Below are 26,854 nucleotides of genomic sequence, written 5' to 3' on the forward strand. Positions count from 1 at the left end.
AGCAGGTCCCCTTTGTATTGGCTGCTCTAAAGAGAACAGGCACTCAGTAACCTGGGGACAGAAATGACTTGGGGAATGTTCAAAGTTATGCCAGCATAGGTTCAGGCTGGATATTAGGAAAAACTTCTTCTCAGAGTGGTGGGTATTGGAACAAGCTGCCCAGAGAGGTGGTGGAGTCACTGTCCCTGGGGGTGTTCAGCAATGGAGTGGATGCTGCACGGAGTGACATGGCCTAGAGCAGTCACACGTATGGACTGATGGTTGGACTAGATATCTTAGTGGCCTTTCCAACCTGAATGATTCTGTGGTTCTATGAATCTATGAAGCACATGGGTGACCTCCCTTGGCTCTGGTAGCTCTCCTGTGCTGCACGGGGTGCCCCGCTGGGGCTGGAAGAAGCAGTGGGAGCTTCCCTGGAAGCCCTAAGAGTCACACAGAGTTCCAGAATTTCTCCTCTCACAGGTGTGGATGCTGTGCCAGGCCTTCCTTTGGCTCTGACTAAGGTCAGCAGCCAAAATGGGGTCTGAATTCCAGAAGCAGTGGAAGGCCATGGGATTCAGCCAGACAGTGCGTTTCAACACAAGGCGGAACTGGCGCTCTTTACTTTCACATGTGCACAGCCAATAGATGTTGCCCTGCTGGGTCTGGGACTTCACATGGAGCGGTTTCCTGAGCTTCCTGCCAAAGCCAGTCCAAGTCCGCAGAGCCTGGTTTGATTTTCTCTCTTGTAGCCTAGAGCTGGCTGCCTGGTTTGGGTAATTGGATCCACAGAGTGAGTGTTATGACACAGTGACTCCGGGACATTTCTGTTAGTTGCTCCTTTTTTTGTTGTTGTTCTTTAGTGTGCTTTAAATTCCTGGGCATGAAATCTCTTCATTGACTCATCCTGAAAGCAGTGTGTCCTGCACAGTGTGAGCTATCTGATGGTTTTTTTTTTCTATCCCTAAGCTGTTTTTCAACCCACAAAGTGAGGGATAAGGGACTGTTTTGGAAAAAAAGTAGAGCTTCAGACACAGCCTGAAGTTCCGTGTTTCAGTTCTGGCCTTCTGTTTTTGTTTCAGCCCCTTTTTTCCTGCAACACGCAGACAACTTAATTTGTTAAAAACATCCTCAGCATCTTCCAGGCCTAGGATGTAATGATGCCTCACATTTTGTGAGAATAAGCAGGGATTCAAAGACAGGAGCATAGCACTCTTAAAAAATGCTAAGGGTTTTGATAACCTAGAAAGCAGTGGCCAAAAATGCCCACCCCCATGTGGATTTGGTTTGAATGCAGCAGTGCAGAGGTGCTTAGCCTGGCCTGTCCATGGAGCTGACTCCTGCACTGAGAGGCTGCAGGAATGGGGTGGTAGCAATATGGCTTCCTGCTGCTCTGTTTGGGGGACACTTCCAGAGGCAGTGGTTCTTACTGGAGCAGCTCCATAGCTACCTCTTGTTGCTCCCTTGCTGATGCAGGGCCACAAAAATGATCTGACAGATGGAACATCTCCCTTTGAGGACAGGCTGAGAGCTGGGGCTGTGCAGCGTGGAGAAAGGAGGGCTGTGGGGAGAGCTGAGAGCGGCCTGTCAGTATCTAGAGGGGCTGTAAGAAGGAAGGGGACAGACTCTTGTGCAGGGTCTGTGCTGACAGGACAAGGGGAAGTGGTTTCAAATTAGAAGAGTGGAGATTTAGGTTGGATATAAGGAAGTTTTTTCACAGCAAGGGTAATGAGGCACTGCACAGGTTGCCTGGAGAGGTGGTGGTGCCCCATCCCAGGAGACACGGCAGGTCAGACTGGACAGGCTCTGAGCGCCTGATGGAGCTGTCAGTGTCCGTGTTCAGTGCAGAGAGTTGGACTGGATGGCCTTTAAAGGTCCCTTCCAACTCAATTGATTGTATGATTCTGTGTTCAATGCATGTCCCCCCCTTCCCAAGCTCATTGGCTGTACCCATGGCAGCAGATCTGAGGGAGCTCCTGCTGCCTGCAGCATGTGCATTCCTTTGGCCGTTGCTGGCTGCCTGCTGCCTCTGTTGCTTCTTGTTAGGAAGAGTGGAAGATCCTTGTTCCAGCTGTTCTGTAGTGTAAAGAAGAATTACTACATGGGAAAGGCACTGACTTACTGCTACACTGATGCCAAATGGTGCAGTTCAGCTGGGGCAGTTAATGCACGTTCCTCTTCTGGAGAGTCCACCTGGGTCCAAAGTATTGGCTGAGCCCTGTGTGTGCTTAGTGAGTAGCTGGGTGAGTGCCGGCCTTGACTGGAGCGAATTTCTCTTGTGTTTCTCCTGATTTGTACAGATCAGAAAGTGCAGTGGAAAAGTGGTGCTATAAATCACTGTGAGAGAAGCAGCTCTTGGCTTAACTCCTGATAAGCAGGTGGATATCAGTGCTGCTGTCTGTGCTGATGCAAGCATGCAGTAGGGATCCTTGCACTGACAGCCACAGCGCAGTGTCCTGCTAATGAGCACTTCAGAGTAATTAGGGGCATGAGGGCAGCAGCTTGACATGGCTGGTACAGATGCCAGCTGTCACAAAGCTGCAGTAGCTTGACATCAGTGCGACCTTTGAGCTAAGAGCAGATTGGTAGCTGCTCAGCTGCTGGTACCTGCTCAGGTTTAAGCTAACACGGGTCCACATCCATACAGGGGCAGCCATGTCCCTGTGTGCACAGAGGCCATGCTGCAGTGGTTTAGTGCTGAGAGTGGGGGCATCTTGGGGAGCGGGGCAGGGACAGAGCACTGAGCCCCTCGGTTTGAGGCTGCTGACAGCGCACTGCCGCTGTGTTTTCTCTCGTAGCTTATAAATAGTTTTTGTCATTTGCCCTTCCCCCTTCTTATCCTTTTGGCTTCTCACACAATTACAGTCTGAGCCCGTGTGACTGTATGAAAGGCATTTCCTCCTGCTACTTTCTTTCTTTTTTTTTGTTTTTAAGTCGGCTTCAGCCCACCATCTGCTTTCCATTAGTGTTACACACACACTCGCTGGGAGGGCAGCACATATTGCTTCAGGCACTGCTGAATAGCAGAAATCCTTCAGAATCAGTCGGACAGAGGCTTCTCAAAGCAGACTATAGGTACTGAGAGTTCAGCCCACTGGGAGCTGTCTTCTAGCAAGCCTTCGCTGGAAAGCTGAGGTGTGAGGATGGGGCATGGGGAGCGGGTGTTGGCTGAGCGCAGGGTGAAAGCTGTGAATGCATCTCTTAAGGTGAACATTGTTTGCTCTGGATATCTCTTTGAGGGGAGCAGCTGACTGCTTTATGATGCTATGAAGAATATGCTATGAAGAATATGCTATGAAGAACCCTTGGGAAAGTGTTCTTATTGATGCTCTATCGATAAGCTACTTATCTAGACTTCCAAAAGACTACTATTATCGTATTACTTGTGATCCTTTGAAAAGGGCCTTAAACTTTGTTAAGCTCTTCTTCTCTCCGTAGAATTATGCAAGCAGTATTCATTAACTTTGTAAACTCCTACCTCTCACTATCATCAGTGGAGGCAGCAGCAAGAGTCCTTGAGTAAGCTTCTATTTGTGCCATTCTCTCATGTCTACATAAAGTAGCCACAGTCAGGCTGTGGTGATGCCAGCTGCGGCCTGGCAAAACCATCGTGTGGGTCAGAGATGGGCAATTTGTCTTAGAAACACCGCGCTCTGGAAGAGTGCATCCAGTGGGATGAGCTGTGTGAGGTCAGTGCCTGCTTTTAACAAAGCTGTCTGCGGGGTCCCACGCTGCTCAGTGTGTACCTGGTGGGCCAGGTTCTGGCTCTGGGTACAGAGACCAACAAAACCTTGGTTTTGATAGGCTTTCACTGAAGAGCATAACCTGAACGCATACCTGTCTTACATCCTGCTCTTTTGTGAGGCCTAGAGCTCAGGGGAGAGCCATGCGCTGGGGGATGCTGGCCGTGGCTGCTGCCTGGAGGCCTGTGTGGGGGCATGTGTCCCCCTGTGCTGAGCCATCTCGCTGCACAGTGTCCTTCTGTGGGGAGCAGAGATCTCCTCTTTGCCTTGGGTCTTTGCTAAGCGCAGGAAACCTGGGTGCTGTACAGGGCTGATTTCACAGGAGCCACTTAAGTACACAAACCAAGGAATGGAAAGGAGTTGTCTTTTCTATTTGCATTTTCCCCCCCATTTGAGACACATATTCAGGTGAGGTACTTAGCTGAGAAAAGGGAAAGTTCAGAGAACTCTCCTGGGATTGCATTTCTTGTGCCCGGTCACTGTAGAGCATTCCAAGTATCTGCTGGTTGCCCCAGTTGGTGAAGGAGAGGCAAGGCTGCTTCTCCTGTCTGTGGGCAGTGCTTTCCCTCCAGACTGATTAGTTCCTCTCACGAGTTGAAGACCTCCAGGTGAACGCATGGCAGTAGGGGGATAAATGGAAGCTGAGTATGGGATAGCAGGGAGCCTGGATCCAAACCACCAAACCGGGTAAGCACAGCAGTGATTACCAGCCAGCTCCTGCTCCTGCTTTGAAATAAAGAAAGCCCTGCAACCTTGTGGGGGTTGTATTGCTTCCTTTGCTTTGCCTGCTGGTGGACTCCTTCTCCCAGCTGTCCCCTTGCATCTCCTTGCCAGACAAGCACCAAAAATGCTGCTCCAAAGGGGCCATTCATTTCACCCAGTACTTCACTTGCTGAAAGTCAGTGAGCGTATGGTATTTGTTTAAAACTCTGTCTCGTGGTGTGCTGCTCTGGGGGAGCGTGCAGGGTGCATGTGTTTAGTGCAGCTGATTGAAATGGACGTGCGGTATCAATACGTCCTGGCCACATGCAGCACTGTGTCTGGCAGCTGTCATTAAGGGCTGGCAGTGGTCAATGTCTGAGGGTTCAACCAGTTAATGCCTGTGCACTCACATGGATCGGTATTGATGAGCTTTTGTCCTCTTTCTCTCCATTACATTAATCCCTAGGCTAGGATTCGTCGCCCAGAAATGTTGCTGGCTTTTCTCTTGTAAAATAAAACACACTGCCACCAGAATTTGACATCTAAATACCATCTAAATGCTAACTTTTCTTCAGCTGCATCATCAAGCTTTTAATGATGGAACTTACACTTCCTCTGTAAATATTGTATTTTTTCTTGTCATCTAAGTGCTTGTTAAACTAACTGCATGGAAAAACCTGTGATGTTCCCCTCACCTCAAGTCACTGTTTGGTTCACTGGAATGATGATGCAGTGATCAGGTCTACAAAGGCTCCATTGGGTCCTAAGTGAGGGCACTTCTGCAGACAGGCAGTGTGCCCTTGCAATTGACACTTGACCTCCATATGCCCCAGAGAACTCAGCTATAAAATTGAGTTAGTGCAGGAGCTGATTTGCCTGTGAAGAGATTGCCTCGGAGCTGAACTGCCCTGCAATTTTAATTCTACTGGTATAAAAGCTGCACCGAATGGAAACAAATGCTTGTACTTGTAATAAGTGTGGCAGTCAAAGTGTCTTCAGGGACTGATGGAAGCAGCTGAGATGATGGAGTGATTTAAATAAATGTAGAGCCAGCAAAAACAAACCTGGATCTCAAACGTTTTCATTGTATTAAAGTTGGGCAAATCTGAAGTTAGGGTGCAAATGAGCCAGATATCAGTGCCACTCACATTCTGTGAAAATAAGCTCAACTGTGGGGACTTGCCATTTTGTCCTTGTACATTCATTGAGTGCTTCCTTGATGCTTTATTTCAAGTGCATTTTCCTTGCCCTAAAGAAAAATCAGAACGTCGATCTGCATGGTGTGTAAATCAAGGGGAAAAAATGGATCAGAATTTCTTCTTAACACAGAGTCGGCATGAGAAGGTCTGCAGATGACTGAGTTGAAATGCGCAGGAGATGCAGACATTTCCAAGTATAGTTGATGAGACCTGAGGGTAAAACGTAGAAAAGCTGGGTGATTATTATTATCCAAAAGAAAAAAATCTTAGAAGTGTTACTTACGGTTGCTTCTGAATGCTGTTTAACAGTTGTTTCAAAACTGTCCTCAGTGCATCTTATTTAGAAAAGGTGTAACCAATCCTGGTCCCTGCAGTGACTTTCATCGTATTTTTGCAAGGTGAGATGAGATTGTTCGGCCCGACAGTGCATTAATGCACTCCTGTGTCCACTGCTAAAGATGTACTGAAGCAGAAGAAAGCTGCAGCCCATCACCCCCCATCACCTCTGCACTCCTTGTTTTATCTGAGGTTCTCTGAGGTGCTGGGCTGCCCATGGGCTGGGAGAAGCACTAGTGCTTTCCGGCATGGCAGATTGGAGGTGTGGCTGATAGAGAAAAAATCCACAAGTTTCCTAACTGGCCAAGCAGATACCTAAGCAATTTAAGTTGGCAGCAGCGTACCGCTTTGAAGAGGAAAACTGTCCGACCAGGCAGAAAAGTGGGCAGGATTTGTTTGTGGGTATTTTCATTTGTTTGTAAAGATTTCTCCCTCTTAACGTCCTGCCACAGCAGGTTGGAATTGCTTGCTGTGTAAGGGTATCACTCGGGGATCTTCCCCAACAAAGGACAGTATTTATGAGCTGCCGTGTGGACTGTCACGTTGCCATTGTTGCTTGACATTTGTGCTGTAACTCTTGCGGTCTGCTGCTTCGTTCCTTTGTTTCTGACAGACGCCCTTTTAGGAGCCTTGGAAAATACAAAGTGGAGCCAGTTAACATTGAATGATCTTAAAACTAGGCTGAACTTTTGTTTTCATCAGAGAGGAAGATGATGCCATCAGCTAATGTGGTTGATCAATAGCCCAGCTTGCGATAAGGTTTCAAAGCTTGTGGCTAAAAGCTGATTGCACTGGATCCAAAATAAATTTGATCTATTGGTTTCCACAAATGTAGCATAGCCCAGGATGATGGTTCAGTGCTGATGCTTAACTAATTTTAATAATGCTGACAGGCTGCCTGCGGTGAGGGCACTGTAATACGCCAACCCTGGCGGCAGAGCTCTTACTTGAGATGCTTTGTACGTGGAACTGTGCATGGAGCTGTCAGCCTGTAGCAAACAGCATGCATAAAGATTCTCAATTCAGACACTGGGAAGAGTGACGGACCTTGCTGGTCACATTTTCTTCAGATGCAAACTTTGATCCTGGATTCTTAAAAAGAGGGAGGTGCTGGCACGAAGTGAGGCTGCTCTATCAGTTCTGACTGGAGAAATAAGTGCTAATGAAAAAAAGGTTCTGTGGCTGAGAAACAAAATAAGTGTGTGAGCCCTGTTTGTGATGAGCATTTGCAGCTTTAGAAAGGATCCAGCCACACTCTTCCAGTGAGGTGGGATCATAGTCTGCAGGGAATGTGGACTAAAATTTAACTAATACTTTAATTTCCATTTCAGTGACTATATCATGGCTACGGGGCCAACAGATGTCATACAGTCACCTGAACCAGGGGAGACAGCCGAAGAGTACACAGGTAAGCAGGAGATCTGCAGTCGGATAGCTGATTTGTAAGCCAAGGTTTGTTTTCTTCAGGTTAGAGGGCCATCTATAGGGACCTGGTTGGCGGTTCTGTTTTGACTTTTTTTCTGTTTGGCTTTGTCAGCTGGCAGTATTATAGGAAGGGCATTTGATGTGCCCTACTGGAGGCTTGTTTTCTGGTTATTTTCTGGTTCTGCCCTGGATTTTCAGAAAACAGGACACTGGAGCTTGAGGAGCTGGCTGTTGTGTCTGCTGTGACGACGGATGCTGTAAGCCAGCTCTGCTGTGTTGGGGCTGTCTGTGGGAGCTGTGAGTGCCCCACTGCAGCCTAATGCACTGGTCTTGGCACAAACAGCCAGTTGTTACTTATCATGTCAACTAGTGGCATGGGCTGATTCAGACAGCCATGAGGGAATGGAATAATCTGAAGGAAGAGGAAATACCTTGCACCAGAGTTGTTTTAATAAAAGCAAATCCCCTGTGCTAATGTTCAGTCTGGTGTTGGGAAGCTAAGCAAATATAAAGAATACCACGAAAACTGAGGCATTTCAGCAGTGACTGTCGTACCACTGATAGTTTTTTTTTTTCCCCTTGGCTAACATTTCACAATCGTCTTCAATGTTTCAGTGCTTCAAAAGTCATCTTGCTTCTTTCTTTAGAAATACATCTGCTGCCTGCAGAATATTGGTAGAAGAGAGAAGCAAATGGCAAAGGGTCTTGTAGTTGAACCTTATACAGCAGATGGATAAGGGTGAAGGTAATGTGATGTTGGATGCTCAGTAGCAGCTGGTTTCCTAAATTTTGTAATCTAGTGTACCACATTGGCTGCTGTTGTTCATGATACACTGGTGACCTTGTGAGAAAACCCACATATGCAGATTTTGTGCTAGTTTGCTGGTGTTCAGGAAACAGATCAAATTCTGGCCCTGGTGACAAGGCAGGAAATGCCTTGTTGTCCTCAGTGTTGGCTCTAAGAAAAACAGTGACATTTCTATCTCCAACTGAACCAAACCTCAAGAATGTTAAAAGTTGCTGCACTATTGCAGAATGATTCAAGGGATTCTTGACTGGCCCTGAAAAATCCTACCTTGCCTTTTAAACATATCCTGTTTACATCCCATGTAGAATTGTCTCACCTCTTCCTCTTCATAGCTTTCAGTGACCCAGAGGCTTTGGGGGCTGAAATTCCCAGCCTTCACAGTCAAGTCAATTGGATTAATTTCTTGGGCTTTCCCTGATTGTCTGACTGGTTTTACAGGGCTTTTAGCGTGTGCTGCTTCTTTCAAGTAGAGACAGCATCACTGTCCACAAACTACCAGCATCCAATGCTAGCCTTGCTGAATTCCTTGATTTTATTGCCTGTCTAGCAATGCTGAGTGTTTGTAATGAAGCTAGAATAATGGCATCTTATGAGGGTCTTGTCTGTTTTGTTGGTTGGTTTCTTTGTTTTTAATCCTGTGCTTTTATTGGTGAAACATCTACTGGATTTGAAGGAAAAAAAAAAAGCGAAGTGTGCCCTGATTACACCTTAGGAAGTTAGAGAGAACTGAGTATAAGCTAATGAGCTAAATCAGTTAGAATAAGCAATTCATTTTCAGGAAGGCTTTTGCTTGCTAGGACAGTAGCCTTTAAATATAGTATTTTATTTTTAATGCCTTAAAATGGAATTTTGGCAACTGCAGGCATTTGGAAATGATGAGTCAATGTCTATCAGTGGGTGAGTGGGGAATAGGCAGTTGTCTGAGCTTGGGTTTTTCTCACCCTGTTTTGACTAGATGTTTGTTATGCAACAACTTTCTTCCACTTTAAGCAGTAAGATCTTTGTGCTTGAGTTGTCACAGAGCACTCTACCAATTTAATGACATATTGGCCTTATCACAGGGCAATTAAATGTAGATACCTATGAAGGAAATGTACCACTGCCATCAACAGTGTGCGGAACAAATACACAAGTGTTTGCAGCAGAGCATTGATATGAATCCTTCTGGGAGGTGTCATCTTCATCAAATGCTCCAGTGCAGAGCAGTGCCATGGTTTTCATTTCTGCGCAGCATAAAGTGCTTAGCAGTCATCTTTCTCATGCCATAATATGGCAATTGCCCATCCTCTGGAGCTGAGAGAAACGTGGTGTTCCTCACTCTGAAGCAGCTGAAGATACGCTGCTGAGCAGAATGCAGCTGAAGAGGAATTATTGCTGGAGGAGTGTGCCCTGACATCAGTAATACATTGGAGTGTAGAGGAGGCTCTGAAGTAACCAGTGTGTCTGCACTGGAGAACTCCATGTAGTGCACCAGTGCCCAGGTATTGGCCCAAGCCAGCTGAGGTTTACTAATTGGCAGTGGTCTCAAATCCTTTCTGTAGTCTCTTCTAAAGCTAGCACCATTTCTGATCTAAACAAGTGTTTGGAGTAGTGCCCTGACAACATTCTCCTTTGTGGTAGGTCTTAATATCTGTTTCTCTTGTATCTTTCCCTTAGATGTTTTTAGGATCACTTCTTTTGTTGTTGGTAGTGGGTTTTTTTATTTGTATTCCAAACATTCACCTGCTGCTTCTGGAAATACTAGCCTATAATTGCACTCATTGGTAATACGCTGACTATACCACTGGTGGCTGCCTGGTGTAGGACAGCTTTATATGCAGCCAAGTTTGCTCTTCTGCTCTTTGAGGCTTCAGAATGCGCTTGCAGGCATTGCTGGAGTGGTAATTTTGGGGCACTGCTTCATGAAAATGTTTAATCTTTTGTTTTGCTTGTCTGGTGTAAACCGATTCCCCTTTGTCAGTTTTGCTGGGAGAATACCATGTAAGTTGTGTAACTGCTGATGTGAATGACAGCAATGATGGAGAGGTGTTTCTGAAGCCTCTAAAGCCTCGATCAACACAGTTGTGCTCTCTGTGGGCACGATGCTCTTTTGATTGCTGTGTGATCTGTCTTCTCTTACCATCTCTCTCATTGAGCTCCATGAGAGTCTTAAATCCAAAAGCTTTGTGCTCAGCTCTGGAGTCCGAGGGAGTCAATTTATCCTGTTTGTTTTCCATGACTACCTCGTTCACTTACTGTCTGAGAAGCAGCTCTTGAGATCTTCTGCTGATAAACCCTCCATGGGAGCTCCACATCTCATCTTTAGGTGAGCAGGAATCCATTGGCAGTTTTACACTGTACTGTTTGAAAGATGGCTCAGAGCCAGAGGCAGCCCAAAGCAGTGGAAAAGTAAAGTGCAGGTCTTCCATGGCAGCTGCATTCTTGTATGTCACGATGCATGTTGCTGGCGCTGGCCTGAGAGCCACGAGGAGATGGGGGAACAGATCTCAGCATCATTGTTTACTTCTCAGAGTGGCTACTGTGTGGTGTGTGATGCAGCTGTGTGGTGGCACAGTTTCAGCCCTGATAAGGCTTGCTGGCAGAAATCCCTACACGTACAGGGCACACGTTGAGACGGAGCATTGCTGACTAAATCTTCACTGGGAAAAGACAATGACTGTGGAAAGAATGCCTTGCTTATTCAGGAATCTTCCAGCTGTGAACATTCATTATGCCAACTGCTGTAAAGTATTAATTGAACAATGAATTTGGCTCTGATACGCAGTGATGTTATTGCTCTGCATATGCATTTATGTCCACCACAAGGGTCTTAGTACAATAGCTTGGCCCAGACCACTCCAAACCAACCCTTCAGTGTAAGAGTCAGTGACAAATAAAATGCAGCTCTTGTGCATTGAAAGAAAATATAAATAATAATGATAAAATATCTTAGTTTATTCAAAATGAAAGACGTCAATTATGTCCCTTACAGTCTGTGCTGTTCTTTTTGTATTTCTTTTCGCTTCAACAACAGTAGAAAATCTGAGATCAACAGTTTTGTAATTATGTTCTCAGAGCTGCTGTGTTTGGGGGTTTCACATCCTGCAGGTGAGCATCTTCATTTCAGCTTGCTCCATTGATCTTGGAGGAGCTGATTTTAATTTGGAGCAATACAGATATTTTTGCTTTAGGGTTTTTAAATTCTCTTGCCAGTTTTAACCTCTTTGTGTCCTTACAGCACTGAGTAAAGAAAAAGCGGAAATAAACAAAGCAAATTAAAGGCATTCAGAGTGAAAGATTTTAAAATATTGTTTTATCGAAGCTATACTGAGTCTGATTTGTGTTATCACTGTTCAGCTGTAGATAGAAGTGTTCTCTACGTAAGGTGCATTTTTCATAAACTGGAACCTAAGTAGGCAGCACCATTGTCAGCTGAAGGCCAGCATTTCCTTTATAGGCAGCCAGTCTAAGAACTGCAGCTTCACCTTTCACAGGACTCTGGCGCTGAATTATTTACAAAGCAGCTGGTTAGGACTGAATGGGCTGCTCCTGCTCCTGGCTCTCCACAGGCTTCCTCCAGGATTTAAGAAAAAATTTCTCCAAGCTAAGCAACACCTCCAACTTCCGTAAATTTTCATTTTTCTCATGTTGCAGGAAAGAAAAAATCCAGATTTCAGACTTTCAAGAACTTCTTTGCCAAGAAGAAAAGGAAAGAACCTCCACCTCCCAGAGGGGAGAGTAACTTAAAACCTAGCCAGTCCATCAGGGACGTCAGCATCTATGTGCTCGATGCTAACCCACTTCATTCGCCGAAGGAGGCTGGGTAAGCTGGCGGGGAAGGAAAATAAATAAATAAAAGCAGACCTCTTGCTGCAATAGGATGAAAGCACAAGTTGGCCCCTTAGGAGCAGCCTCCGTCCAAGTCTGTGCAAAACAAGCCCTAATGCTGATGAAGGAATTCCAGGAATTTCCTCTTTCTTTGCTACTTGCTTCAAAAGCCAACATGGAGGAGAGGGGGAGGGTAGCCAGGGGCAGGGGTGATCCAACCTTGTAGACTGTAAAACTGAATACAGCCCAGATTGTTTTGATTTGTTTTAGTCTTTGAAATCTGTCCTGGAAGGTCTGATAATCATCAGCTTTACAAGAGGAGAATGATTGAATTCTGCAACACAGGGAATACGTGCCAAGTTGAGTTGCTATTTTTTAGCATAAATTGTGGCCTCTGGTTGGGATAAGGGAAAAGAAAGAGTTATGTGTTCTTGGTATGAAAATGCTGCTTAGTTTAAATTTCTTGCACAACCATTTAGGTACAGGGAGCAACAGAAGCCCTCTAGTTTTGTGTCAGCCACCGTGAAGTGCTGTGCATATGAGTGAAGTTTGTGCCCACAACAATTCTCTGGTCACAGAGTGGAGTCAGTTCAGAAAATTATCCTTTTTCACTTAGTTAAATAGAAAGTATTAGCTTGCACTGGTAATAGTGCTTCACCTATAGCCATAGACCATCTATGCTACAACATTTACATTGCTTGGCCCTATTTCTGGAACAGGACAAACCTCTGAACACGGTTATGTCTCTCACCAGGGGTGTCACAGGTCAGTATCTTGCAGCCTGTAACTTGGTTGCTTTCCAGCTTTCCTCTCCTTCCACAACTATTCAGGCCTCTCTTTGAGTATCTCAGGCCTTGGATTGTGGAGTTACGGACTGGATGGACCAAGTGTGACAGTACTGATCACCTCCCAGGGTTTGCAGTATGTTGTTGGAGGGAACATTGGATGCATAAGACACTGGCAGAAGCCATGAGTGTGAGACTCATTAAGTCAGCATTGCTGCCAAATGCACTGTATCATTGAAAAAGACATTAGGTACAGCTGGATGCTACTGGTTTCTCCTGGTGGAATAACTTATGGATATTACTTTCTTACTGTTTCTTGTGCCTCCTTGTGCTACCATTCTCCACTCTGTCTGTTATAATTATACAACTGCATCATAAAAACAATTTGGGTTTAAGGAAACAATGATTTATTTCTTTCATTTGTTAGTGCAATATTAACAGAGTAAGTAACTGGCTACACAACCCCTCCTTAGGATAAAGGGAATTTTAGTGACTCAGCTAACCTGGTCCCAGAGGTTTAGGAATGGCTGAGCTTATCCCATCAGCCCTTAGAAGGGATCTGGCTTGAAGTCAACTGTCTGCTACAGAAACTGTGTAAGTGAGAACACTTTTCTCTTGCCCTTCTCCAAGTCCAGTTGCTCTTTTCCTCAGCCCTTTTCTCCCTGCTCTCCAGTGATTTAAAACTGTTTCGTAAGACCAGAGATCAATAAGTGAGTAAAATCTCTCCATTTTTTTTCCTTTAGGCTTAGGATTGGTTGGACTATGCAAGAAAAAATAATAATAATAAAAAAAAGTATGTTTGTGCTATTTGAAAACCCTGTCCTGTCCAGACTCTGCATGGCATGAGCACACTTTATAGACACCAAGAGAGGCTGATTGGACAAATCATTTGGAAGACCTGATCTTGAAAGCCAATGGAAGTACAGCTTTGAAGGGTCTGTAGTCAGGTCCTGAGCCTTGCAATTCCTGGCATGCTGGATACAAAAGCCAATCCTAAAACAGTTTTGTTTATTGTTCTTAAGACAGAAGTATTGGGTTTGCTTCTTTTTCCTCCTTCTACTCTTCCCATTCCTCCTCCTTTTTGTTTTCATTTAACATGCAGTCTTCTTTGAATAACATCCAGAGACTGAACCCCAGATGTACCAAATGCCATGGTGCTGCAGGGAATCGATGAGGTTGGTCATCTGTGAAGGAGAAGTGGGCGGAATGTGCCACTACTTCTTAGTTTTCTGAGAGGTGTGAGTTTTGAATGGAAATAGAAAAGCTTCCCTGACGGCAGTGTTAAGGCGCTGGGTTGAAAGCCCCATCATATCCTTAGGGATAGCAGCTTCAGGGGTGTTGCACATGAATGAGTTGAGCTTTTGCATAGGAAAAGCAGTGCTGGAAATAAAGTAGCTAAAACATCTAGGGGTTTAACTAACAGTGTCTCTTTTACTTCAGTGCAAATAAAAATACACTGCCTGGAGTTGCACACAAATGTTTGCACATAAAAGACTCATCTGTATGAAATCTACAGTTAATTCTAAGTATATTTCATCTGATGCTCTTTTTGCTGCTGCCAGACAAAAATACAGTAATTCTCTTGCAAATGCAAGTAGAGTCAATGAATCATCGAGGTTGGAAAAGACGTTCAAGATCATTTTGTCCAATTGTTATGATATATATACAGAGAGAAAGAAGTGAATGTCGTCATCACCTGACATACCACCCTGGATTCCCTCTCTAGCCCACAAAGACCAGGTTGTGTGTTCAAGGCTGATGCTGCTCACATCCTAAAATAGAAACTTCCATTCAATTAGCATCCTAAAAAGTTCTTCCTCTTCCCTCCTGGGTGTAGAAGGATCTAGCTATGACTACCTCAATCAGTTAGCTTGCTGTTGAGTGAGATGCATCTCACCCCCTTTTCTTTAAGATCACCATGCAAGGAAAAGTATTGGAGAGCTGTACCTATGGCATTAACTGCTCTTCCTTCCTTCTAGGCCCAAAGGAAACATGGGAAACAAAGCCTTGTCGCATGACAGTGTCTTCATTTTTGAGTCCGTATCAGGAAGTGCAGCAGGTGACACGTCATCTCAGGAATGCATACCTGGAAGAGTGAAAACTTTGCAGGTGAGAACATCTTTTTCTCATTCATGGTGCTACCTTCCATTAGCTGTCTCCCAGGAAACTCTGTTGCTTGTTGCCTCTGCTGTGTGTTGTGTTGACTGAAGCATCCAAGGCAGAACTGCTTTGGATCTGTTCAGCTTGTTGGAAGCTGCGTCTTTGAATAGTTGTGGTGTTTTCAGCCTTGTCCAGGTCCCCTACTGTGCAAAGAGTCTGTGAACTGAATCTTTCCTTAATGAGTAAGTCTTCTTCCAATGGAATTCCCATTCTTTACTTCATAGCTGCTGCTTTTGGGTTAAGGCCACTTATCTGTACTGTGTTTTTTGGAGCTGTTGGGTTTTTGTTGCCTTTTTTTTTTCAATTCTGGCTGCGTTTCTTTTCCACACGTTAGCACCAGGGTCTGTGCAAGTGTGTGGGATGATGGATCTGTCAGGTCATTATTAACGACAGCTTTATTTATACCATTATTCTTCTGTTCTCTGCCAGCAGAGGATACTGTTTTCTGCTAGGTCATTTCCTTCTTCCAAAGCACATACCGATCCTTCCTTGACGGCTCTCTTATCAGCTGCTGGCTACGTTAACTGCGTTCAAATAGTTACCCAGCTCAGAGCACTGAGATAAAAGTTTAAGGCTTTTCCAGAGACCAAAACAAACTGTTGATAAGGCAGCCAAAGGCCATTGAAATTCTTCCTTGGCCCAATGTGAGCTTCATGTTGCAAAGCACCATTGCATCACATGTTAAGAAACCGAAGATGCACAGAGAGACTTGTTCCTCCATGAGACTGCAAAGTAAGCCAACCTTCAATTCAGGGTATTTTTTTGCACAACAATAGGAGCAGCAGGGGAGGTCGTGTTTGTGTATGATAGAACTTCACTGAGGAGAAAAACCTCTTTTCATGCTATTTCCAACTCCCTGTGCCCTCTCCTCATCTGTGTGTCATCCTTCATGGTAACTTAATACTGCCAGCACTACTTTCTTAGCAATGAAAGACAGCTTGGTTTTGTGTTTGACTGTTGTCAGATTAAAAGCCAAGCGCTAACAAAAGCAGATATTTTCTTAGGAGCATAGATTAACCTCTACTAGTAAAAGAAAAACTGCAAATTCAGATTTTCTCACCTACCACTTTACTGTCTGCATGCAGTAAATTTAGTAAGTCAGAGATGGCAAGTTGTGAAGAGAGAGGAGAATAAAATTGGCCGTGTTCTTCCCATTAAATGCACATATGTTATATATCATATTTTTTTGCCCTTATAATGCAGTCTTTGTGCAGTTTGTTGTCAGTCTTGATTGTGCAGACTGTATTGGTAATACTTATTTGACTGATCAGGGTAAGAAGAAGGAAAGCTGTTTAAATTGGGGGCCTGGAAGTTGAGGATGCCATTGTGCTACCATGTGTAACTGCTTTAGCTATTGGATGAGCAGCAAATGAATCCCACTGAATGACAGCTGCTTAAATCTGTTTTAAAGGGTACAAGTGAATGCATAGCTTTGAGAACAGCATGAAATTTAGGTGTAGAATGTCCAAAGTTAGTTCAATAAGCAAAGAACCAGAAAAAAAGAGGTCTGCATGTTTATCCTGGGGAAATGAGGTCTGAAGCACAAAAATGCTGCTCAGACCTTGTCTATACTCCAGATGTGACACAGTCAAAATACTTAAGCCAAGAGTTCAGGTAATGGTGTTTCCTGAGTTTGGAGCTTTTTTAGTTGGAGGGAACATCTGGCTCCTTGTGAGGTTACAGACTTTGTTTTCTTGCTGAGGGTCAAGGCCTGCTGGAGCACTTTTTTGTGCAGGATTGGAAAAGAATCTCCATGCTCCTTTACAAACAAAGCTGTTCCTGACCGTTGTTATCATTCTTGCTGTAGACAGAACCGGGACGTGATGGTGGGGCAAACAAACAAGCAGCTCCTTAGGGTGGACCAGAAATTGAATAAAGTTCTCTTTCTGTAAGCAGTGGGTCTTAGTGATTTGTGCAGCAGAGGATGGTGACAAGCTGGTGGGATTTGGAAGGGCTTTGGGAAGAAGAGTTGTCCTCATAAGCCTGGGATGGGAATGCTGGCTCACAGTACTTTGTGGGACTGTTTGGGTGTCCTGGCATGTGTAATCATGTAGAGAATTTTTAAGCCTAAGATAAAAGCTTAAATCTAAACTTAGTTATGCTGCTATGAATTTTCTTGCCTGGTAAAATTTGTCTTGGGTAACTTACTGAGTACAACTGATTTTTAAGTTAGTTTTGCATGGAAGTCTGTTCTAACTATGGGTCCTTGATGTATACAATTAAATAAAATTTAATTAATGTTTCTTTTTTTTTTCTTTTTTTCTGTGAGTAGCTTGTTCCTTCAAATACTTTTGTTAAACAAAAGACTCCTCATGTCTAATAGAAGCAACTGGGGTAAAAGTTTCCAAATTATAGACAGTGCCAGTGAAAGTCTAAATTGCTCTTTAACCACAGCTTCAGCTGCAGCGAAACATCAGGCTTGGATCTCCTCCACTTGTTATCACTGGAAAGAAAACGGAAGATGCCGGCACAGTTTCGGAGGATGATGGATTGCCCAGAAGCCCTCCTGACATTTCAACCCTTCATGAAGTTCTGACCGATTCACCAAGCAAGGTACAGTTGTTACATCACTTCAGTGACCTTCTGCACAGAAAAAATAATATCTGTTTGAGGAAGGGAAAGGCCTTTTTGTTCACTTGTGATAAAACCTCTGTACACACAAATATGTGTTTTGATGCCATTTTCTATTCTGTTTATGCAATCTCATGGTATTTAGACACGATAGTTGTGTAAAACACCACTGGAGTCACTTAAAGCTCTTTCTACTGCCAGGTATCTTGTGATGGTACCCATCAGTCAGAACTAGAATGAGTTATCTATGAGTTTGGTGGACTCATCATTGTACAGTTTTCTGGGCTTTATGTAGACTTCTTCTGGGGCAATTGCAACCTATATCATAAAGGAAGGAGGAGAGTAAGTCAGTTGGTAGGACATTTCTGAATGCCTTTGGGAAAGGCAGTGTCTCCTGGCAGGTCCACAAGGCAGAAAGCATAAAAAGTGAAGTATTCACGGTGAGTGTTGTGTTAGTGTGACTGTACCACTCCCAGCCTGAGAACAAGCTGAGGTACACACACTGCACAGACTTCCCATGTCTCTGAGCACCAAAGAGCTGGGCAGATTGGCAGTTTGCTGCGTATATGAAAGAGGAAGATATTTACGGTGCTTTAAAGCTAATAGGGAAAACAAAAGTAATGGGACTGCAGAAGAATCTTAGTTACTGGCTTTAGAATGTAATAGTTCAGAATCAGGGCAATATTAACTGAATTGACAGGGAAGCTAGAATCTCATGAGTATCATGAGAATAGGTGTTGATAGGCTCTAAAGAGACTTGGAGTTATCTTTCTTATGAATAGCCTTTCTATAGCAGATGCATGATTTTGGATTTGAGTGAGTATGCAAGCATTTGTCAATTCAAAGTTCTTAAAACAACAAGCCAAAAACTAAATTAACTTTAAAAAATGTGTTGGTTCAATTCCTCATTAAAGTGCATGTTGCCCTGTTGCAAATACACCCAGCAGAGCACTTTGGTTCTTTGAGGTCAACCTCTAAGGCATATCTTGTAGGAGGATAAAGTTCCCCTACCTCATGTCTGGTCTCCAGTGAACAAATCAGAGGTGTTCTGTGAGGCAGGGACTTTGCAGTCACCCTTCCTATAACTTTCCTCTTGTATTTTTTCATAATCTTAATGCTGCACGTCCAGTCCCAGGTGATTCGTTGCGATCCTTCCCTTGACTTACCCTCTTCCTTATTTTATCCCACAGTCCTCCAACCCTGTTCAACGTCATAGCTCTTTGAGTTTAGGCGGGACAGACAGTGAAGATGAACAGGTAAATAGCTACTCTTCCTGCTAATAAACCAGCATGTGTGGTGTCGGTATGGAGCCATTACAGTACTCACTTTGTGTATCCTGGGTTAGAGTATGTTGTAGCAAACTGCTCATGAACAGTCCAGAGTGGTGCCAACGGTATTGAAATCATATCTCTCACAGAGTTTTCAATAAGAACCAAATAAACAAAGGCAGAAATCTACTGGTAGGGAGTTTGTGTGAACAGTGTAGTCAGCTCTGTAACACAGTAGAAGTCTTTAAAGTTACACAGCAGAAAAACAGACAAGATAGGAGGACTAGAAGCACTTCATCTCCTCTTCCATGACCAAATACCCAGCAGCACTTACAGCTTAATAACACCTGTCGACCAGTGGCTTGCAAGCAATGGCCTGCTTCTCATCACTGGCAGTAAGTGCAGGATCTGTCCTTTTTACACCACATTCCTCAGGAAAAGCTCCGCACTGATTTGGCATTTCCTCTGAATGACAAGTGACTATCACAAGCAGCAAGTTCTGCTGTCAGGACAACACATTCTGTTACTTGACCAGCCTGGCAAAATGTATAGAGGTCATGTTTTTGCAGGGTGCTTTGTTGGTTTTCTCCTTGACTGTCCCTGCTGGTTGGAGCTGAGTGGAGTTCCTGCCCACCCCACACTCTCAAACGCTTCGTGCCAGCCCATGGCTGAGGAAACTCGCTTTCATTCTCTCCTTCTCCAGCCTTTGAAAAAGGAGAGAGAAACCAGCTCAGCTTCCCTGTCTACGGTTGAGACCAGGTGCTTTCCTGCATGGTCATCCCTTGATCCTTTCCTTTAGGAATGGAAAGATTCTTTGGAAAGGAAAGGTTCTTTCTTTTTCTCACCACTTCCCTAGGAATCTGGCTAATTTCTACAGTGCAGCATCTGTTTCTTTACCTGGTATTTTTTTGGTGAGCAGTTTGGCTAAGCAGAAATCTTCCTAATATGTTTATTAAAACTAAAAGTCGTAATTCCGAAGCAATCATCAGGTGTTTTTTTCAGTAGCATTTGTAGGTCTTTGTGTAATGCCAGGATTTGAACTAGTAGAACAAGTTGCTACAGGGAGTGACCTCATCCCAAAGATGAAAGAAATGCTGAAGAGCACCGAGAACTCAGCAACATTTGTTCCATTTAATAACATGTTTGTATTTATTAAAGAGAATTCAATCCTAAGCAGTGTGAATCGACACACAGTGTGGTGGTTTACATTTTACTTGCTTTTGACGCAGAGGATGGCTACTGAACATCTCTGAACCCCCTCTGTTATGTTCCTGGGCTTTCCAAGACCTTTCATGCTGTGTGAAAAACCCTGATGCATCGCTGGTGTCAGTTCTTGGAGACTTCTGCATTTATAGATGCCAACTTCCTGGTTACCTGGGGATAAATCTGAGACTGTCAAAGCCAGCATCAGGTGACTTTGCAGAGACACTGACCAGCACTGACACTGCTTTGCCAGAGAGTCTGTATGGAAATCTAACTTCAGCCCAGGGCAAATAAAATCAAAGTAGGGCCTCCACTTCTGTGGCTGGGAACAATTTTTTGGCACAAACGCTCTGTAGGAAATGTGCCTCACAGCACTCTCTGTGCAGGCTTCCATCACTGCATGAGAACCAGCACCAAATCTACCTTATCCTCCAATGTTGGTGTGCAAAGCCTGTCTCTGCTCCGCTGTTGGTGAGAGAAGATACCAGTCATCAGTCAGTGCTCACAGGAAAAAAATATCCTGAATATCCTCAGTGGAATAAGCTGTATACATTTGCCATTTATAACAGCAGCTGCTCAGATGCTAGTTTTAGGTGGTTTGTATATTAAATAAGCAGAATTGTGATTCCATAATTGAAAGGCAGAAGAACTTGAATGTGATCCTTTTGAGCTTAGCATAACATTAATCTTACAGAATTATAGTAATAACAATTTACTAGATGTATTCTTCTTTGTCTTTTCACAATGTATAAAACTTTTGTGAGCAGAATCTCAGACATTCTGTTGTAATTTGTTTCAGTCCGACGATGGCATAGGGAATAAGGAAATGAGCTTCAGTTGCTTTAAACACAAAACAGCATACTTAGTTTTTGTAGCTCAGTTGGTAAGATGCTCTCATTATCTTTAGAACCTTATCAGCATACATATGCTTCACATTCCATGCAGTATATCAGGCTTAAACCAAGCCAAATGCCAAGCCCATGGCTGTTTCACCTGCTTCTGTGTCCAGAGCCAAAGTAGTGAGTGTGTTAGACTGAATCAAACTTATTGAGCATGTGTGACATTTTGCAGGTCTGCATTTCAAATCAGTAACAGTACCAGTCCCACTGCATGTTTAGGGGTTTCTCTACGAGCATTCCTGTAAATGCTGTATTTTGATCATTTAATCTAAGGTTGCTGCTGTTCAGATCCCCAGAGCAGCACCGGTATGGGGACGAGATCCACACCCCTGTCTGGGAGATGGGTCTGGGAGATGTATTGGAGAGAAGCATTGGTTCTTATCCTGGGAGGGTGATATTAAGAGCTGAGTGGTTGTGGTAACTTTCTTAGAAGTAGAAGGAATGAGGAGAAAACACCCATGCTACTGTGGCTTTTTAATAGTACATTCCTGCATTGTGTCTCATTATCTGGAAGAAAAGGCATCTATAAAAACTGCACCAGTGTCTCCTGCTGGTGCATATATATATTGCAAATGGCTTCTCAGACACTAAGTGGGAAGGGGCAGCTGAGGCACTTGCAGTGGGCATTTCTCACTTCTGTGTAATGTACAGCTGCGAACATGCAGAGCTGAGGAATCTCTGTGCAGAAAAAACATTAGACATGCATAGACATCAGACGTGCATTAGACATTAAAGTAAGGATTTATGTCTGTTTCAGGCTTCTGAAACAGAGTAAGCTAACAAAGGAATGATGTTTCAGAGCTGTGGGAGTGTGGGCAAAACATACAGTGACATGTCTGTGTTTTACAGATACCTTCTGGAGATTCCTCCAGGCCCATCAGTCCTTCAGCCTCTGCTGCTCCAGGGGCTGCAGGCTCACGGGGCAGCAGCTCCCTTCCCATTGACTTCACCATCCCTGCCAGCCCCCTGGGCTGCCTGGACACCTCTGCTGCCCGGCACCGCATTGCCATCAACCCCCGGAGACAGAAGGGCTTTACCAGCAAGAGCCAGCAAAGCCAGGTGGGTCTCCTCTGCAAAAGAATTCCTGTGCAGAAAGAACATGCTCACCTTCCTTTACTTTTTGCCTTCTGGAAATAGGTGACAAACCACATGATTTTTTCCAACCCATTACTTCAGTGAAATAGATGCTGAATAAAAATGCAACTTAATTTTTTTTCATTATTCACTCAAAAAAATTTCATGTTATGACTCATCTGTAAAAACATCCATATTGTTTGAAAAGCTTGTTTTCAGTTTTAAAGAAGCCCAGGCCTATTTCTACAAACAATTTCAGATTATCTTTGGTGTAATTTTTTTTTTATGCCGAAGGAAGGGTCTTAGGAAGGGTTGTGCCTTTGCTTGTGAGAATCTGTTGCTGAGGTGGATGAAAACAAAAAAAATACAGAAAGTCTTGAGCTGTCTCTGTGGCCTGAGAAAGTATACTTGAGTGATAATGGGATGAGAAACCTCCTGGAAAAGAGAAATTAGGATGAGAGGCTTGTCTTCTTGCCCTCTAGGAAATGTGAAGGTGACGTTTGCCACAAGGAAAGGCAGCAGTGAAGCTGGAGGATGAAGGAAAAAGGAACAACCCTTCTGTACTGCGTGTGCCCCCTCCATCATAGACCCATGCATGGCAATCTGTCCTGGAGTTAGAAGTGCCCCACTCTGAGGAAGGGAGGGAGAGCTGGAAATTTTGGAAGACTGGAATATAGAATGAGGTTTGCTTGGAAACTTGGGCCCTGTAGCATCTTTGCTGGATGTTTTTGTGCTGTGGCTGGTGCAGCTGTAGTGCTGAAGGAGAAAAGCTAATTGGAATGGTGGTCAGAGGTACCAGAAGTGGTGGTGATGTCTCTGCCTTGCTCTGTTCTGTCATCAGGTTGCTTGGGTGACCTCTTCAAAACATGTTCATTCTCTCAGAGTACATGAACCTCAGAGTTTTCCAGAGACCTTTGATAGTTTAAAACATGAATGATTTTGAGCTTCTTAACTGGGATAGAACGTTACCCACAGTGTTGGTAAATTACAGAAGACAGGTTTCGTTTCTAAATGTTTTGTGTATTCAAAAACATCCATGTGTATTTATAAAATACAATTTTTGTGCATTATTCTTTAATTAAAACATCTTTCTGCACTTCATTAGGTGGAACACATAGAAAAAGAAGCATGCCTTTATGAAACTCCTGAAAAGAAGGGAAATCCAACAGAATTACTTGAAAGTGACCAGCATAAAAGTGATTGGGAAGGTAATGCAAACTTGTGACTTTCCAAAACAGTGGATTGAACTCTTCTATAATAGGCCTACATGACCTATTTTGGCTGAGAGTTCTTTCAAACCAGGCACCTTCTCAGTTTTATACTTTAAAACCAGTCCTGGATGCTGAAGTGTGATGGTGACGACATCATATTCTTCAGTCAAACTGTGGTGCTCTTTGAGGACAGTGTGAAAAATAAGTGAGGTGAATGTACCAGGTTCAGAAGTTCTACACAGCTGGCTAGTTCACATTGGCTGGGGATGAGTTTCCTGAAACTCGGAAGAAAACAACCTCAGCATTGCTCCAACCCAAGCCATTCTGTGATCCTATGATTCTGTGATTCTGTAATTGTATGTTACATGTGTAAGGTGGCGTTAATTGGCTTGTTTACTAGACCTTCCTCTCCTGCCTTCCCTCTTATCATTTGAATAACAGCTAATTACATGTGGTAAAACAGCTGTAATCTAACTTGTAAAAGCAACTGAAATTTCTGCAGAATAATGCATACATTTTTACTTAGCACTATATTAAAAGTGCACTGACTGATGGTAATGCTACAGTGTAGTGGGAATGTTGGCATCTTGTTTTCAGGGCAGACTCATGGCCTGACCCTGTGGGAGCTAGCTAAGTGTTGCTAGCTCAAGAAATTAGTGTCTGTCATTTGCATGAAAAGCACTGAGGATTCCTGCTGTTTCACAGGAGCGAGCACCAAATGGAGCACACAGATATCGCCTGCTTGCTAGCTGGGCATCTCTACTGCATTAATTTGAGTCTGCTGTACACAAATTGTGTTTTAGTCTTGCACATGGGGAGGAGTAATCGCACACATCAGTACAGGTTAGGGGCTGGAGAAGAGTCTGAGTCTGCACTTGAAGGTGTCAGCTGTGGTGAGTCTTGCTGGTGTATTTCTATCCCAGATTTCCCAGATATCAGTGCAGGTTGGTGGGTCTCAGGTGCTCAGGGAGGATTGAATTTAATGTACACTCTATAGTTGATAAAGGGTAACATCAACCCCAGGTGAGCTGCTTATCTCACTTGGGGTACATGCATTGCCTGTCCCTGCAGCCGTCCCTTGAGCTGCTTCACAGAGAGACACATCAGAGTTACTCCATGTGCAGACATCTCTCTGCCATGCAGGCGCTCAGCAGCCCTGCCGCAGCTCCAGGAGGCTGTGCTACCTGATGCTGAGATCCTCTGTTCAAACACAAAAAAATCCTCCAGGTCAATCTAGACAACTGTTTTAGGTATATGCATGAGGAAATATCTAGGGAAATCCAGATATCCAGAAATCTGTTTGTTAGCTTTACAAACAGGGATGCACACGGGAAAGAACTAAACAGCCAGTGATAAGGTACACCTTGAGCAGACAACACTCATTTAGCTTTATTGTAAAATATGCTTTAACAGCCATTTTTCTGGTATGAATTACTAATATAGATGGTGCCTGAACCTTGAAATGCACGCTCTTCTCTTGTTTAATATAGGCTTATCAGCCCATGTGGAGCATGGTGAAAAGGGAGGTGGTTCTAAGGAGACACCAAGTGTAAAATGTCCTGCTGATGCTTACCCTGACTCCTACAGTTCCACACTTATGGCAGAAGACTCTTGTACTCTGCTGCAAGAAGATGCATGCCTTCCAGATGTGGACCATCACTGTAATGCAGCCACATCTCTTCTGAGACCTGAGTCTCCTCCAGTGAGCCTGGGGGAACAGCACAGTGCTGCAGTGCCACAGTGTTCAGGTGAGACTTCTGGGGAACTGAATTTACATCAGCAAAATACCGATATGGAAGCATCTGCACTTCCAAAATCTCAACAAACTGAAGCAGGAGCTGTTGTGCTTCCAGGTGTACTAGCAGCTAACTTGTTTAGCAGTGGCACTGAAACGGAGAGTATAACTGCATTGGCATATGTTGCACAAAACTCCCCAGCAAAATCTGTGGACCAAAATGTCAAAGACCAGGAAAAGGTGGGTACACTATTGATTGGCAAAGTAGAAGCTTCTCTGGGTATTAATGAGAGCTGCTCCAACCAGTCTGTCTTAAATACCGCTCTGAGCACTTCACAGGTTGCTGTAGCTGATTCAGAGTGTTCTGACGTCAAGACAGTGGATGTTTTGAAGTCTGACAACAGCTCAGTGACAAGAAATGACAGTGAAACTTGTGAAAAAACAGAATTTCAGCCATCCAAAGGCAGTGCAGGAAAAAAACCAGACACTGCTGCGTCTGTGTTAGAAGCAGGTTGCATGCTACCTCCCAGCAAATTGGAACGATGCCTTAAAGCAGCAATACCTTGTCCTGTTTCAAAGGATAACCATGTCAGTCAGCAAACCTGCACATCACATGCTTCTGAAAAGCTTTCCATTGAAAGTCTGGCCTCTTCAAGTTTGGCTGGACTGACATGTAATGTCTCTTCTAACGATGACTGTAAGTACCAAGTAAGCAGTGCAGCTTCTCACAGGAAACCAGAGAAAGACAGTCAGTCCTCAGAAGAAAATATACAAAGTCTGCTAAAGACTGCTGCTGCGAAGCCAGTTAGGTTTACCATTGCACCTGCATGGCAAAGATCTCTCTCGGGGGGGTCAAATTCAAAGGAAGATTCCTATATGAGAAGTTCCCCAACCTCCCCTGTAAGACCAGAGTTATTTGAAGGAATAACAAAACAACATGCAGTCATCCAGGATTCCATGAAAAATAACTCCAACAGATTTGATCGAGATTGTAGGGACGGTGATTTGCATTTGAATTCTTCTCTGGAGTGGGCTGACCATGAAGCAAAAAGTGTTGAAAATCCTTTTGGGGTCAAATTAAGGAGGACATCTTCTTTACTGAAGTACCAGAGTGAAAGCCGTGCTGAGTCTCCAAAGCTGCTTCCCTCAGCTGCTTCCACTGCTTCTGCTGCAGTCAAGGAGGATCAGAAGCCAGCGAGCATTGGGAAGCCATCTCCCAGCCTTCCTGTCAGCACAACATCATTTTTAAAACAAGCCGATTTAGAAGACAAAAGTCCTGCCAAGACAAGATCAGAAGAAGGGACAAAGAAGCAAAATAGTACTAAACCTTCAGGTATTTATGCTGTACTTTTACTCAAACATTGTAGGAAGTGGTGACCTTTGAAAAAATGGCAAACAGAAGATAAAATCCTCTCGAAGAGGACCAAACTCAGCCTTGAGCTGAGTTTGATGATGGTTATTACCATCATTTCATAGCTTGATGATTGAGCCAGTCAAGAGAATTCTTGGCTTATCTTAATGAGGGGTGTGTTCCAGCAAGAATAATGTCAGAATAACAGCTTAAGGGCATCTGGAATATTTCTGGTGCAACCTATTTCTGCATGTAGTTGGCGTTTTAACACAGCTTTGTAAAAGTTGCTGCTGTTCTGTAGTTAATTTTCCAGACTGCAGTAGTGTTAACTAGGAGTTGCACTGGGCATGTTTTTTTTTTCCTATGGTCACTTAATTTAAAATACTCAAAAGGCAAAATGGTAGCCTGTGTTTTACAGCCGACATGAAAAAATAATGGTTATCTTACTGCAGTCTGCGGTGTAAGGATGTTGTTTCAAAGGCAAAATCCGGTTCACAATGGTCCCAGTGGGAGTTCTGCCATTGACTTAAACGGAAGCAGAGTTGAGTAAAAAACCGTAGAATAAACAGAGAAGTGGTTAATGCCAAGGACAGGATCA

General features: G+C 44.0%; 1 protein-coding gene across 9 annotated transcripts in view; it reads left to right on the forward strand.

Moving 5' to 3' along the window:
* KIAA1210 (KIAA1210 ortholog) overlaps positions 1 to 26,854 on the forward strand; it is a 52,172-nt gene that overhangs the window by 18,739 nt on the left and 6,579 nt on the right. For 5 of the 9 annotated variants that reach the window (XM_042825381.1, XM_042825380.1, XM_042825377.1 and 2 more), the window contains exons 2-9: positions 7,291 to 7,367; positions 11,826 to 11,994; positions 14,764 to 14,893; positions 17,339 to 17,497; positions 18,706 to 18,771; positions 21,735 to 21,944; positions 23,065 to 23,167; positions 24,661 to 26,238. In XM_042825381.1, coding sequence (XP_042681315.1) covers positions 7,301 to 7,367; positions 11,826 to 11,994; positions 14,764 to 14,893; positions 17,339 to 17,497; positions 18,706 to 18,771; positions 21,735 to 21,944; positions 23,065 to 23,167; positions 24,661 to 26,238 — 2,482 coding nt within the window. In that variant the 5' untranslated portion in view covers positions 7,291 to 7,300. The other 4 variants (XM_042825383.1, XM_042825379.1, XM_042825374.1 and 1 more) reach the window with 4 other exon arrangements.

Source organism: Centrocercus urophasianus, unplaced genomic scaffold, assembly GCF_019232065.1.
Source record: "Centrocercus urophasianus isolate 14NV4802_14NV808 unplaced genomic scaffold, USGS_Curo_1.0 seq_24, whole genome shotgun sequence".
In the NCBI taxonomy this organism is placed as follows: Eukaryota; Metazoa; Chordata; class Aves; order Galliformes; family Phasianidae; genus Centrocercus; species Centrocercus urophasianus.